Source organism: Physella acuta, unplaced genomic scaffold (assembly GCF_028476545.2).
Source record: "Physella acuta isolate Inbredline_101_S28 unplaced genomic scaffold, ASM2847654v3 ptg001675l, whole genome shotgun sequence".
Classification (NCBI taxonomy): Eukaryota; Metazoa; Mollusca; class Gastropoda; family Physidae; genus Physella; species Physella acuta.
In genome coordinates, this window is record NW_026733188.1 from 1 (window position 1) to 14,275 (window position 14,275).

The window sequence follows — 14,275 nt, forward strand, 5'->3', positions numbered from 1 at the left end:
AAGCAATGTTAGAAAACGAATTTTAGCCGTTATTTCGCGATTTAGAAAACCGTTATAATACGTTGCAATATGAACTGATTAAAATACTCTATGTTGACAACGTTCAGACACGATTTTTGGAAAAATATCGTATTTTAAGAAAAATTCAACTGCAATTTTGATGAGGGGTGTAGGCTTAGGCGTGACGTCATTTTTGTGGCTTTTGTGACGATTGTGACGGAGGAGAGGGAGGAGGTAAAAATCGTCAAAAAAGCGTGACGTCGTTTATGGATGACCCCTTTGCAATAAAGAGGAAGAACAGTGTTTCTTTCAGACTTTTTCTCCGGGGGGGGGGGGGGCACTTGAAATTTTCGGGGGGCGGTAAGACTTTCTTCGGGGGGGGGGCGGACACTGTTAAAAGTATATATTTTCTATATAAATTATATACATTTCATTTCGTTCGGGGGGGGGGGGGGGGCGGTGTAAAAAAAATTTCGGGGGGGCAAAGCCCCCCCCCCCCCCCCCGAAGAGATGCCTGGAAGAAACTCTGAGGAAGAACAAACCTCGGCGACCGCCCAGGTGTCAGGGGCGTCGTGGGATACTCTCGAGGACCACCGTACATTACCGCAGGGGCACCAGTTGCGTACCGTGATTCGGTTTAGTCATCAAATATTGTGTTCCCACCGATTCCATATTGTAGGGTCCTCTTTAAAACGAATGTAGGCGCCATAGTGCTCACAGCGGAGCACTCTAGGTCACCCAACCACAAGGGCGTCGGCGGATGCGCCGGGTTGACTTTGATCGTTGAATCAAGTCGTACCTCCAACCACGTTTAGTAATGTATAAGAGGCAAACATACAGACAGATACAGACATTCGTTTGTAGTTATTTGTTTTTTTCAAGTAGACTTGTTCATTTTTTAGATAAAAAAAATTGCAAATGATCACAAATGAACATAATATGTATGTTATTTGATATAAAACAATTTCAAAATATGGGTTTTAGTAGGATTTGAATCATCAGCTGTTTTAATATGTGTTTTTTTTATATAAGGGGCCATCCATAAACCGCGTCACACTCCTGGAGGGGGAGGGGTGGATCGGACTTTTGTAACCATGCGTGGCGAGGAGAAGTAACGCTAGAAAATGAATTTGTAACTGTTATTTCGTATATAAAATATTTTTTGTCGTAATTACAATAACTTTGATCTATGCAGGCCTTATACACAAAAGTTGACCGAGATCATAATATGACAATGTGTGTTGATAGGGAACAGGGAAGGTAAAAATCTTTTTAAAAGTATGCCATCATTATGGATGCCCCTTAACAATAAATCTAGTCCTGTGTTGTTTTGTAAGCAATCGCTTTTTTTATATTGAAAAACTAAAACACCGTAACGTTATAAAGACGCCAGGCACGCAGTTTTTTTTCTTAGACTATTTATTTATAGTTACTTAAAGTAGTAATCTGTCATAGAAAGGATCATTTTAATAATATTTTATAGTAAATATAATAAGCTTATGCATAGTCTACGGTGGTGTCACTATGTCGGTTGCCACTCGGTGCGACAGATCATCTTCATTTTTTTTCTCTTTGTGCCCAAGAGCCAAATGGCAGGTGAGTTCATCTGTTCCAATGACATCAGCCATCCTGAAAATTTCAAGTGCCCCCCCCCCCCCCCCCCGGAGAAAAAAGTCTGGAAGAAACACTGCTACTGTGGTGTGGACATCACTATGCATAGTCGGTATACCGCATAGTCTACGTAGGCTGTATATTATTAACTACTATTGTCACAATTAAAAATAATGTTTTATAATAAATTTATTTATCAAATTATATTTTTATTGTCCATGGCTAATTTAAATTTAACCTAAAATTCCATTTTCTGTAAGTGAACGCCATTTTTACGGTATTTAGTATATCTTCGAGATAAGGGAACTAATGCCGGGTGAATAAAATAATTGTAAAAGAGTTATTAATCCTACATTCCTTCATAGTGACAGAAGCCGCACATGCAAAATCCCAATATCAATAAATATGGTATACAAAATATCTAATAGCATAGACGATAAATAGTGGTGAGCCCTAGCTTCTAAATCTACAGCTAGAGAATGCTATTGCTAGATTTATATGATTTATGTATTTTTTTCTTCTTACTCTTACAACAAGACTTACTTTAAACTTTAAACTTTAAAGTCTAAGACGTCTAAGAGTTAAGAGTCAGTTCTTAGTCTAAGAGTAAGAGTAGTAAGACTGTAAGACCGTCTAAGTCTAACTCTACTCACTACTCTACACCAGAGTTTCTTCCAGGCATCTCTTTGTGGGGGGCAAAGCCCCCCCCGAAATTTTTTTACCGCCCCCCCCCCCCCCCCGAACGAAATGAAATTCATATAATTTATATAGAAAATATAAATATATACTTTTAACAGTGTCCGCCCCCCCGAAGAAAGTTTACCGCCCCCCAGAAGATTTCAAGTGCCCCCCCGGAGAAAAAAGTCTGGAAGAAACACTGCTCTACACTCTACACACTCTACAGTCTACTTACTACTCACTACATCACTACACGATTAATAATTAATATTAATAAAGTCTTAAGTTGTAAGTTAAGTTCAACTAACACTACTAAAGCAGAGTTTCTTCCAGTTCCAGGCATCTCTTTGGGAGAGCCCCCTCCCCCCCCCCCAAAGAAAGTCTACACCACCCACCCCCCCCCCCCCCCCCCCCCCCAACGAGATGGATTATAATAATAATAATTTTATATCTATCTATATATATAATTCTCCTCTTCGAGCCGTTAGAAAACAAGCTGCAAACGCTCTCCCTACCTCCCCACCCCTACATGGTTTTAGGGAGCTGTGTTCACTCTAAATGTTTACAAGCAGAGCCAACGATTTTAAACGTAGGGGGGGGGGAGGAAGGGGGGGGGGGGGGGTTATGGTCCTTAACGAGCTACTTATAGTGTTTTAAAGAAATATTTTCAGTGTCAGCGTTGGTACTGTCGAATTCACAAATTATGAATTATTGAAAATTAGAAACAACTAAATAGCGGCGTATGTTATGCCGCGGGTCGGCTCGTAATAAATAAACATACACTTTTACTAGTGCCCCCCCCCCCCCCAAAATGTTGACACCCCCCCCCCCCCCCCCCCAGAGAAAAAAGTCTGGAAGAAACACTGTACTAAAGTAAAGTAACAGTTGACTCTAGTCTCACTACACATTACAAGGTCTAGCACTAGGCCTAGATTTTTCTACACATACTTTCTTTAGTAGTAAGTAACATACCAAACTTTACAAAACTCTACTTACTTTAAAGTCTACTGGATAGGCTAGGGAGTTGCTAACTAATAGCTCATTAAATAATTACTAATCTAATACTTTTTAAAAACCATTTTTATTATAGAAAAAGAATAACTATCTAGTATCTAGTCTACAATCTAGATCTTGTATCTAAATCTTGACCTTAGATAATTAATTTATATATATTTGATTACTTCATTTCTTTCTTCTAGGACTCTAGGTCTAATCTACATCTGGATGAGAAACAACTGAAGCTGCTTGTAAAACTTTTAACTTCAGTTCAAGAATTTACAACATATAAATATCCACCAGTATTGAATAACTTAGTCACTAACTATTACAATGAGCTCTAAATCTGGCTTATGTCAGCAAAATATTGTTAAAAGTGTAAGTAGTCTACATTAATTATCAATTTATCAGAGCACTCCTCCTTAAATGACATCACACACCTAGGGTTAGGGTAGGGGTAAAGATTTTTGTGACAATGGGTTGGGTGAATAGATTAAGAAGGATAATTATGAAAGCACTGTAAACTGAAGTTAAATGTAGGCAGTAAACAGAAGTTTGTGATGTCATTTGGGGGAAGAGTGCAGTAGGTCTGGTTTTCTTTGTGACTAAAACTAGTATTATAGTTTAACATTATTCAGTAATAATTTAATGCCTGTTATTGTTAACTTTTGATTAGGAGTGTTCAAAAATTTAATTTAAAAGTATTATTTTATTATTATGCCTTGTCTCAAAGATTGGACATTTTTATTAATTAAATTATTTTGTTCCATTAAAAATGTGCGGTGTCATAAAACTTAGGCTTATAGCTTATTTACCAACGTACGACTGCTAACCTGAAAGTCTCAAGCTTGGATTTTGGGCTGAAGTCCATAGAATGCCCCTAAGTCCACCCAGCTCTTATGGGTACCTAACTTACATTAGAGAGAGTAAAGGTGGCTGGGCTTATTACTGAACACACTATCTCTCCATATGCTGAGGACACAGAAACAGGTGAACTCTACTTCATCTGCCCTATGGACTGCCAGGTTTGAAAGTGTCACTTTACTTTTTTTACATGTAACTTAAAAAGATTTTTTATTTTATAACTTATTGAAACTAATTTTTTAAAAATACCAATGATCAAGAGAGATATACTAATAATTTAGTAATATTGTCATTTTTTTCTTTATTTTACAGGCTCCTCCTACTTTATATTATTTGCCTGATTTTATAACCAAAGCAGAAGAAGAGTTCCTTTTAAATAAAGTTTACTCTGCGCCCAAGCCAAAATGGGACCAACTTTCTCATAGAAAACTACAAAACTGGGGTAAAGCAGTTTTATCTATAAATCATTTCTAGTTTTTTCTCTACATTTAAATATACATATATTTATATATAGCATTTATTAACTGTCAATTTATATATATATGTATATCTGTGTGTGTGTATATATATATATTTACATAGAATATATATATACATATACACATATGTTGTTGTTACACTCAGCTTCTTATGTATTTTTGGCTTGTTTGGGTCAGGTGTAACAATTATAAATAAATACAATCCACAACGAGAATCTGTATCAAGGGTGTATAATTAGTATCAAACACAAGAACACATTACAAGAAGAATACTGATGAGTAGGTACACGATTTTGATGCCACACCACACTACTTCACACACTACCTTGTTCACACACTTTGTCCCACTAGCACACCACTTTCAAGAGGAGGCTACTTTCACAAACATTCTCTCCGTGCCTACACATTTTTGTTATAGACAATCCATGTCACATTGTGTTCAAAAGGAGATATTTGTTGCTACAATCCTGCCTGTCTTATTAATAACATTTTTAAAATATTTAGGTGGTCTACCCCGTGATAAAGGCATGATACCTGAAAAACTACCAGATGTAAGTCATTTGTATTTTCTTAAAAGTTTAAAAAAAACGTTCAACTTTATTTTAATGCTGAGTCAAAATTGTGATGGTTGTGCTTAAGGTGACTTATATACAGTGCTTTGAATCACATAAAAAACTGTGCTTAAGTACTGTTGAGTTACTTAGCATTATTATAGCTTTAAAATACATTAATGTACGGATGTTAATTAAACACTTAACTTTCCTTTATTTGTATTACAAAAATATTTCTGTTTTCAGTGGTTGCAAATCTACATGAACAAAATCGCTGTGTTGGACCCATTTGAAGGAAATAATCCTAACCATGTTCTTGTTAATGAATACTTACCTGGACAAGGTATCATGGTAACAACCATTTTAGATCTTCGATTAATTACATATTAAAATTTGAATACACAGTAAGCACTTGCTTAAATAACATCAATTTTAATTTCAGCCACATGAAGACGGGCCGTTGTATTTTCCAACAGTATCCACCATCAGCTTAGGTTCTCATACAGTTTTAGATTTTTACCACCACCAAGCTCACCCCTGCATAGATCCGGAAACTTCCAGCCGTTTAACTGAATTAAAAGTTAGCGAAGATAAAGTGCAGCAGACGGGGGACAACTCTGGTGAAAATGTACCAACGTCACTTGAGAGCCGTTATCTGTTATCGGTCTTACTCGAGCCTCGGAGTTTATTTTTGGTGCGGGATGACATGTACACGAGCTACTTGCATGGAATTTCAGAGCGTACTTCCGATGTTGTTTCTAAAGAGTTAGCAAATTTTGATTCCATTTCATTCAAAGAAGGCGATGTTCTTGAGAGAGGAACTAGAGTATCACTGACAATACGATATGTGCCTAAGGTTATAAAAACAAAATTTTTGTTTTGATGTTCATTTGCCCTGCTTAATGTTCTTCCATTGTTAGACAATAAAATGTAATAAATTTCTGCGACCATTCTTTAGTTATTTATTTATTTTATACCACCACAAAAAAGTAGTGCATAAGAAAAGATTTGATTAAATGAGTAAAAACAGTATCAATACATATTCGCCTTAAGTATAGGACTACTAAAACAATATACTGCCCATCAGAAATAAATATTAATCCACCAGTTATAATCCACAACAATTACAGATGAGGGCTAAATACAAATGTTTGTCTCGTCCAAAAAAGTAAAATAGATTAGTAATTAGCTTTCATTTTTTTTAAGTTTACTAAAAATCAAATAAACTTAAAGAATGTATGCTGGTGTTTTAATGAACCCAGGTACAAAATTTAACAAAACTTTTATTCTCCATGGAAAAAAATCATTAATGGTAGCTCCTTGTGGAAGTCATTTTGCTTGACGAACTGGGGTAATAGTATTCATTTAAAGGAAAACAAATTTTTTTAAAAATATGCTGAGAAAGGAATAACACAATTTTATAAATTGCCATTATTAATAAAACAAGTTACAGGTTCTGTCCACTTTAAGTTATTTACTTGAACATATCACTAAGGATAGTTTATTTCTCTTTTTCAACTTCAATGTGTTTCAAATTTCTCTACCATACTATTTATCTTTCAACACTATCATTACAATGATGATAAAAAAAAAAAGCAGTGACTTGGGTGTGGCAAAGATTTTATTAGAGAAAAAAAATGGCAGCTCTTGGACAAGTTACACATTTATTCAAACTTTTTTTGTCATCATCCATTCACATGTACACTGAATTAAAAAAAAAACATCACATTCAAAAAGCATTATGTAATGACATGAATTAAAAAAAAAAAAACACCCATGAAAGTGTGATCTGTACTAAATGATTTGACTGAAAATGTATGAGAAGAATACTTTATATTGCAAGTCAATTTACATCATTTTTTTTATGGCTAACTTGAATGTGGTACCATGGATTCATGTTCAAACACTTCATCTTAAATATGATCACTTCAACGGTCAGTAGCCTACTTGTTTAAAATATATTACAATCATACATTCTTTTTAAACATCTAAATGCATAAAAAAACTGACTCATCATGCAGATGATCTATGAACTTTTTACAATGGTATTCAGTATTCATTTGTCATTCAAATTTTAACGTCTGAACATATGTTTGCCCGTGTTCAATGGTAAAGACTGCAAGGAGCGCTGCATCAAATACAGTAACATTCTTGTTGCATAGTTAACTTTACCAAAGTAGAATGGGTGGAATAAATCTTTCAGCAATTTTTTTTTATTATTGTCTAGATCATTACACTGAAAATAAAAAAATAAATTATGGTTTTACAATATTTGTTTCTTTGGTAGGAGTCATAAAAGCATAAAGAATGTATATAGAATAAGCTATTGTTAAAAATGATAATCCACCAAAATCACACTCATAAGATAATAACTAGAAAAATTAAGACAAATGAATAATAGTATCAGGCTTGAAATAAAGTTCTACCACTCTAGTATGATATAAACTAAAATGGTTTCCCCTTAACAAGCACCAAATTAATTTGAAATGTATATGGAACATATTGATATAGTTGGTGTCAGTTTAATCAATTGCCTGTAAGAAAAAGTAAAGTATCCTTTTTGGATAGGGTAGATGCAATAGAGTTCACTTAATTCTTTGAATTTGGCACATGAAGTGGCCAGCACTGTGCCCAAACCCTTTTACTTGCCTCAAGCTAGTGTTACATGTCAAACGGTAGGGGGGGGGGGGGGGGGGGGTGACTTAAGGACATTAAGCTACCTGAATATAAATCATTATATCCGCTACAAATGATATTTATGTAATTACTCAGTATTAGTCTAAATATTTCAGGTAAGTGTCTCTGAATCAATAAAATAACTATCTGGGGTAAATGTTAAAAATGGATCTGCACCTTTTGCTGTTTTGAACAATAGTTTTGAGAAATAAAATTATTGTTTTACAAATGTAAATAACTTACATTCAGCTTTCCTCTTTTGGTACTGCTGCTTGAGTGCCTAAAAATATTAAAAGTGACAGAAACTTGAAAATTTTTAAATTCTAGTCTTTTATTTTTCCAGCACATTTAAATTTAGAGGCAGAGTAAGTAATTTTAATGTCCAATACCCAAGAGTAGATAGAGATATTGATTTATTGTGTTCTTCCATCTAAAAAAATATATCATTTCAAGTTTTAGCCAACAGCTGCAGTTTTTAATTAAATTCTTGAATATGTAAATAGAATTCAGCAACTACAAACACATTTAATTCATGGGAAAAAAAATTAATAATTTATCAGATTTTAACTTTATTTTCTTAAAAAAATATTAAAAAAAAAAAAACATAATGTGAAGACCATCCTACCTTTTTGACAGCCATCCAATCATCCATAACATCTGTATCTCGAAGCATATATACAATAAAAGGGCTTGCGTTTAGTTAAGAATGTTATTTTGTTTAAAAACCAAATGATTAGATGAAGTTAAAATACAGTTATGAACACTATTTATTCTTACTGGAATATAGGTGTGGTCAATGACTCTTAGTTGGTGCAGATAATTTAAATCAAATTCTGATAATAAGGCCTTTTTATTTAAAAATAAAACAAAAACTTTACACCAAATAAAATGCAGCATTAATATATTAATGAAAAAAAATAGATATTAAGCAAATGATCTGCCACTTTATTGATAGAAAACGTGCTAATAGTTTAACAATACCAGTCATACAAGAAAAGCAAAATAATTAAAATGTTCTGAAATCAAATACTTAACAAAAAGAGCTGTGAAACATGATCTAACAACATAATGACAGTTAGTGAAATAAAAAAGGATATCAGAAACAGTTTGAGGTTTTCTTCTTCTCTCTGGGTGTAAGGGGTCGGTTTTCTTTTTCTTTTTTAAGGTCTGCGTTTCTTGCCACAAGTCTGCAAGTAGTTGAAAATGTCTGAATTTACATTTCAAAACAACTACATTCAGCTAAAAATTGTAATTTTATATTTATGTATTTTAAATAATATTTTTTAAAAATTAAACTTGGAAACAGTTAAAAAAAACCAAGGATGTTGTGTACAGGTTACGTTATCACTAATTATTAGCAATCAAGAAATATAAACAGAACGACAATATAATGAATAAATTAGATATTTAAAAACTGAGCTTACTTCAATTAAATCAAGAAGAATATGACAGTGAGAAACACTGAGTAATCAAGACATTAAAATCTATACCTGAATTAATGTCAATATTGTGCCTGTCTTCTTCTAACCTCCTGATTTTATCTTCTAACTCACACTTTATTGTGTCATATAAAAGTATTTTCTCACTCTGCAAAAAAAAAAAAATGTTTCAAAACATTTTTAAAATGTAGTGTTACTAATGATACATGGTCATCTCCCTTTGACAGCATGTAAATTGCATTCACTTCACAACTGAAAGTTAAAATGTATTGCATATGATGCATAGAAGTTATTATCAATCACTACACTCATAGTACATAACTAAATATTTGACTATAATGATGAGCTGATTTAACCAGAAAGATGAAGAGTTACTTCTATCACCAAATCACACTATCTGGCAAACTTGGTGGATGAGTAAAATTAAATAATAGTAATAAGACACACAAAAATAAGACAAAAATTATTAAAAAATTACCTCCATGTGCTGGAAAGCAGCTAATTCTTCACTTTCAAATTTCTGTTTAATACTTGCAAGGGCCATCTCTCGTCTTATGCCTTAAAATTTGAACAGATTATTCATAAATAAAAAGTCTTCTTTTTAAGCTATGACAGCTGCCTACAAAAATTAACTATTCAAAATTTCAACAAATTTTAGTTTTTTAAATTTTTACCTGGCAACATTATCATATAATTATAGGCAAAATTTAAAAAGCAACAAGTAAATTTCAGATGAATAATTCTTACACTACTCCACAGGAAGTTTGTAATATTTACAATACTTACAGGCAACCTTTTTTTTGAGACTCATTTGCTTTTCAAGTTGTGACAAGGGCTGCAGATATTCAGATCCCTTATTATTTTGTATTTCGATGATTTTAGCATCGATCTGCTGAAGCCTCTCTGTATAAAGTCTATACAACAGTAGAATAGGAAATATGAAGTATATTTTAGTACCATTTAAAATTTTTTAAAAGCATAATGTCTATAAAATCATAGAATAGGAATTATTATAAATGAAATATTTATTGTTAAAATATCAGTTTAGCATTTATAATTTATTGAAAATCAATTTTTAAAAAATATTTTAATAAGTACAGAATAATTTCTTTTAACTCACTGTTCTTTGAGTTCACAGAACTGTTTTTCTAATTCAGACATATCACTGAGATACTCATGGCGTCTTCTTTCACATTCTGCCTCATCAATTTCTGAAAGGGGTAATTTATGTTCACACTTATAAAGAAACACCGTACATACACCCAGGTACAACTTTTAAAAATAGCTCTGTAATATGTTAATAAAGTAATTCTTTTAGACCTAACTGTGCATATGGCAAATAAAGTGGAGTTCAGTTCATGTTTCTTGATCATGGCATATAATGGCATTATTAGCACTATGCCCAGCAATGTTACTTTATTTGTCATGAGTCAGATACTCATCAGATCGGGGTGGACCCAGAGATGTTCTACAGATTTGAGTTTGATACGTTCTGCTTATATATTAATAAAAGAAATATACTTTTAGAACAATTATTCTAAAAGAGAACATGCAACATTTTTACACTTTCTTTATCCAAGTTCCTGTAATCAATTGAAGACTATCAGTTAAGATCATGAAAAAGTAAATATTTCTAAAAAAATCTGCAGTTTGCTGATAACAGTGCCATTGATAGTCAAAGCAAATATACTCCCTCTATGTGTTACCAGTCAACATATTTAAACACATTTTATTTATACAACGGAGTGGAGCCCCTTAAGGGGTTAGGGTTACTCTGGTTTCCTTTTAGCAACTCCTGCTACAATGCTGATTCCAAGTTGTATAGGTAACATCCTGTCCCTATGGTCTATTAGTAGTGTGGAGAGAGTGAGCCTTCTACATGGGCAACATCTGGCCCTTCTCAACTTACTGCCCACACATTGTGCTTGGATACACAATCATCCAATGGTCTATAAGGCTCTATGGAGCCATATTTATTAAAAAAAGAACAGCCAATATTTCTTTCAAGAGCGTACATCTTTTGCACCAGGATAAACTGGATTAAATTTTGTACAGATAAATAAATCTTAATATTTATCCGAAACAGATTTACTTAACGAAAACCTACCTGACTGAGATTCATCTTCTTGGTCTTCCTCTGCTTCTTCTGTTGAGCATGTGTGTGATTCTTCATCAGAGCTTTTATCACTGTCCCCTGGTTCATGCTCCATTATGCCTGCAGTCAACTTTGTAATGTAGAAAAATTACTTTAATCAGTTGCTAACAATATTTTTCCCCACTACTTTGTTTAAAAGAGTTGTCAAGCCAAATTCTGCATCACGCGCCTCTCTAGTATCATATGTAAAAGTAAAGTTCCCTTGTCAAACCTGACGGTCCACGGGGCAAGTGAAGTAAAGTTCATCTGTTTCTGTGACCTCTGCATATTAAGGGATAGTGTGGATGCCTCTATGCCTTTTACTTCCCCTAACGCGAGTTTGATACCATCAGAGCTGGTTGGTTTCAGGGATATTGTACTGACTTCAATCCGGATTTGAACTCGATACTTTCGCATTAGCAGTCTAGCACTCTACTGCTAGGCAATGCTATCCCAAGTATTATACATATCTATTATCTATTAAAATTTAATAAATTTTTTTAAAATCAAGCTAGGGTTCCTCATTTCAATACTGACTAATCTCAAAACTTCTGAAGTTTGAGAGTATTAGTATTACCAATTTCTGACAAAAGTATCACAATAGGACTCTATATGTGTATTAGGCTGTTAGCCATATTGTTGTAATCTCATGTTTAGTGTTTTGGTCAAAAGTTAGGGTTAGGGTACAGCTTGGGCTAGCAATGACATTAGTAATAATAGTAATTATTAAGTCAATCAAGTCATAGTTGCATTTAGTTAACTACTAGTAATTTACCAGCCCTCACTTTTTAAAGAATCTTTATTGTGGCATCATGAGACGTTTGGTCCTAGACAGCAATACACAGTGAGCAACTAAACTAGCTAGCCAATAACTCATATCAAACTCTAGTAGTTAGTAAAAGGTAATAGTTATTCCTGTATGTGGTGTGTACACAAGCTCTAGTCAAACTATTAACAACCCTGCTAAAATCTCCCGATCTCGAATATTAAAATATTATTAAGAATATGTAGGCCTAGTAGTGTAAAATTAAAAATGTAAACTATAGATAGGAATTAATTCTACATTAATTTGTTAGGCATAAACATAAGCCTAATTATATTTTGATAATAATAATGATATTGGCCTTATAGTATCTAGATTTTTGAAATATAATAAGAAAGACTGAAAGATTCTAAGGTAATCTATCATTTTAAGACTGTAAAATCAGCTGCTCATGCTAGTAATGTGAAAGAAAGGTGACTTATAAACATGGCTTTAATATGAGTAGGTTGATATTGTGAAATAATGTCTAAATATATCAATATAGGCCAGAAATTAACTTTAAACATTAGTGTTTGAGAGCAAGATTTGCTACATATTTACATCAGCAGCAGACATCTGTAAAATAGAGTAGATTCAACTAAAATTTTAAATATAATTTACGAAAAATAAAGTTTTAAATGTAAAAATTTGGCTGCTAAGTTAACAAGCTGGGTTTCATCTGATGAAAACATTGCTAGGCCTAATCTTTTTTATTATTACTGAAAAAGTATATTAATACAATTAGGGCCTAGGCCTAATTGTTTAAAAACTGGAAGGCCCTACTTCAAACATTTAGGCTTAATTATTAGTAATTAAGTTTAGTAGATTTTTAGTGACTTTTAAAATATAAATCTTAGTAAAATTGCAAAATAATTAAAATTAGGCTAATTACTAATAATTTAGTAATTAGTACTAGTAGCCTAATGAAAATAAATTCAGTGTGACTACTCGGAAAAAGATTTTCTCCCCAACGTATCCACTTAGTCGACAAAAGATAGTCCTGCGCATGCGAAGTGACCTATGGCTAGGGTTAGGATTAGGCCATCATTAGGGATAGGGATTAGGATCTGATTAGGGCTAGGGTTCTGCGGTTGTAAACACACGCATGCGCAGTACCATCGAAAACATCGCCGCGATGGTAAGTCGTAGTTTCTCTCCATTGGGCATGCGTATCTTTTTCTGGCTAGCATCGGCCAAATAAATTACTAATTAGTCACCTTTCTTTCACAGCTTAGAATTTTTAAATTAAAACAATAGATTACTGATTCTAAAAAATAATATTAAAATAAAACAGGCCTAAATCTAGATACTTTTTAATTTGAAGTTACCTCACCTTATCAAAACAAAGCCAGAAGATGAAGAATAAAATTGAAAGTGATGTCCCTTCTAAAAAAACTTCTAGAATCTAGCTTCTTGCTTTGATTGTTAAATTAATTACGTTGTCCAGTGTGTCAAGACAACTACTTCTAAATTAATCTTCGCATAATATTATTATACCGATAAAGAGCTAAATTTTGAAACCCTGGTAATTTTAAAGATATATTATTATTAACTTTGCTAAAGTAGAAAGTTTGAAAGTAGGTTGAGTTTGTTATTTTCCACTGTTGATAGTGGACATGAAAGTGGTTAGGCATATTACCGCTCTAACCATTAGTTACAGTAATTGCTCTTTGAAATTTTACTTAAACAAAATGACACAAACATGGACATAGACTTAAAAGATTAAAAATCACTTATTATACTTTTTTTATTACTTGTAAGCTTGTAAGTTTAAAAGTGAGACAAAAATATGCAGTTGTTAAATAATTAAACAGTAAAGTTGGAGTACCAAGCATTCGATTAGCCAAAATAGAAAATTTTAAATGGGTTATTCTGCAGGGTTTACCTGCAATAATACTACAGGAAATTAACAACTGTAATAATCTCTTCCTATGGCGTAATTGATAACTTTTTTGCAATGTATTTAGCATTATATTATAGATCTAGGTTATTATTGTGTTTTTAAAAAATAATATACATTGCATAACATCCCCAACCTAAAAATA

The 14,275-nt window shown here is 33.0% G+C and overlaps 2 protein-coding genes across 5 annotated transcripts; one reads left to right on the forward strand and one right to left on the reverse strand.

The window, feature by feature from the left end:
- The first annotated feature begins 1,947 nt into the window (after window positions 1–1,947).
- Window positions 1,948–6,116, forward strand: LOC131929792 (alpha-ketoglutarate-dependent dioxygenase alkB homolog 6). 2 transcript variants are annotated; one of them, XM_059286174.1, is made up of 6 exons: window positions 1,948–2,019; window positions 3,489–3,663; window positions 4,462–4,591; window positions 5,133–5,179; window positions 5,426–5,530; window positions 5,622–6,116. In XM_059286174.1, exons 2-6 carry the CDS (start codon window positions 3,619–3,621, stop codon window positions 6,060–6,062), a joined length of 768 nt encoding a protein of 255 aa, XP_059142157.1. In that variant the 5' UTR covers window positions 1,948–2,019; window positions 3,489–3,618; the 3' UTR covers window positions 6,063–6,116. The 2 variants fall into 2 exon arrangements, with proteins under 2 accessions (XP_059142157.1, XP_059142156.1); XM_059286173.1 differs by having other exon boundaries at window positions 1,978–2,057.
- A 666-nt stretch (window positions 6,117–6,782) lies between these two features.
- On the reverse strand, window positions 6,783–13,879 carry LOC131929794 (breast cancer metastasis-suppressor 1-like protein-A). 3 transcript variants are annotated; one of them, XM_059286177.1, is made up of 11 exons: window positions 13,669–13,872; window positions 13,564–13,616; window positions 11,402–11,519; window positions 10,415–10,505; window positions 10,081–10,208; window positions 9,773–9,852; window positions 9,346–9,442; window positions 8,953–9,042; window positions 8,481–8,545; window positions 8,099–8,135; window positions 6,783–7,415 (listed from the first exon to the last, which is right to left on the reverse strand). In XM_059286177.1, exons 3-11 carry the CDS (start codon window positions 11,502–11,504, stop codon window positions 7,411–7,413), a joined length of 696 nt encoding a protein of 231 aa, XP_059142160.1. In that variant the 5' UTR covers window positions 11,505–11,519; window positions 13,564–13,616; window positions 13,669–13,872; the 3' UTR covers window positions 6,783–7,410. The 3 variants fall into 3 exon arrangements, with proteins under 3 accessions (XP_059142160.1, XP_059142161.1, XP_059142159.1); XM_059286178.1 differs by having other exon boundaries at window positions 13,784–13,856; XM_059286176.1 differs by lacking the exon at window positions 13,564–13,616 and having other exon boundaries at window positions 13,784–13,879.
- Between the last annotated feature and the right edge of the window lie 396 nt (window positions 13,880–14,275).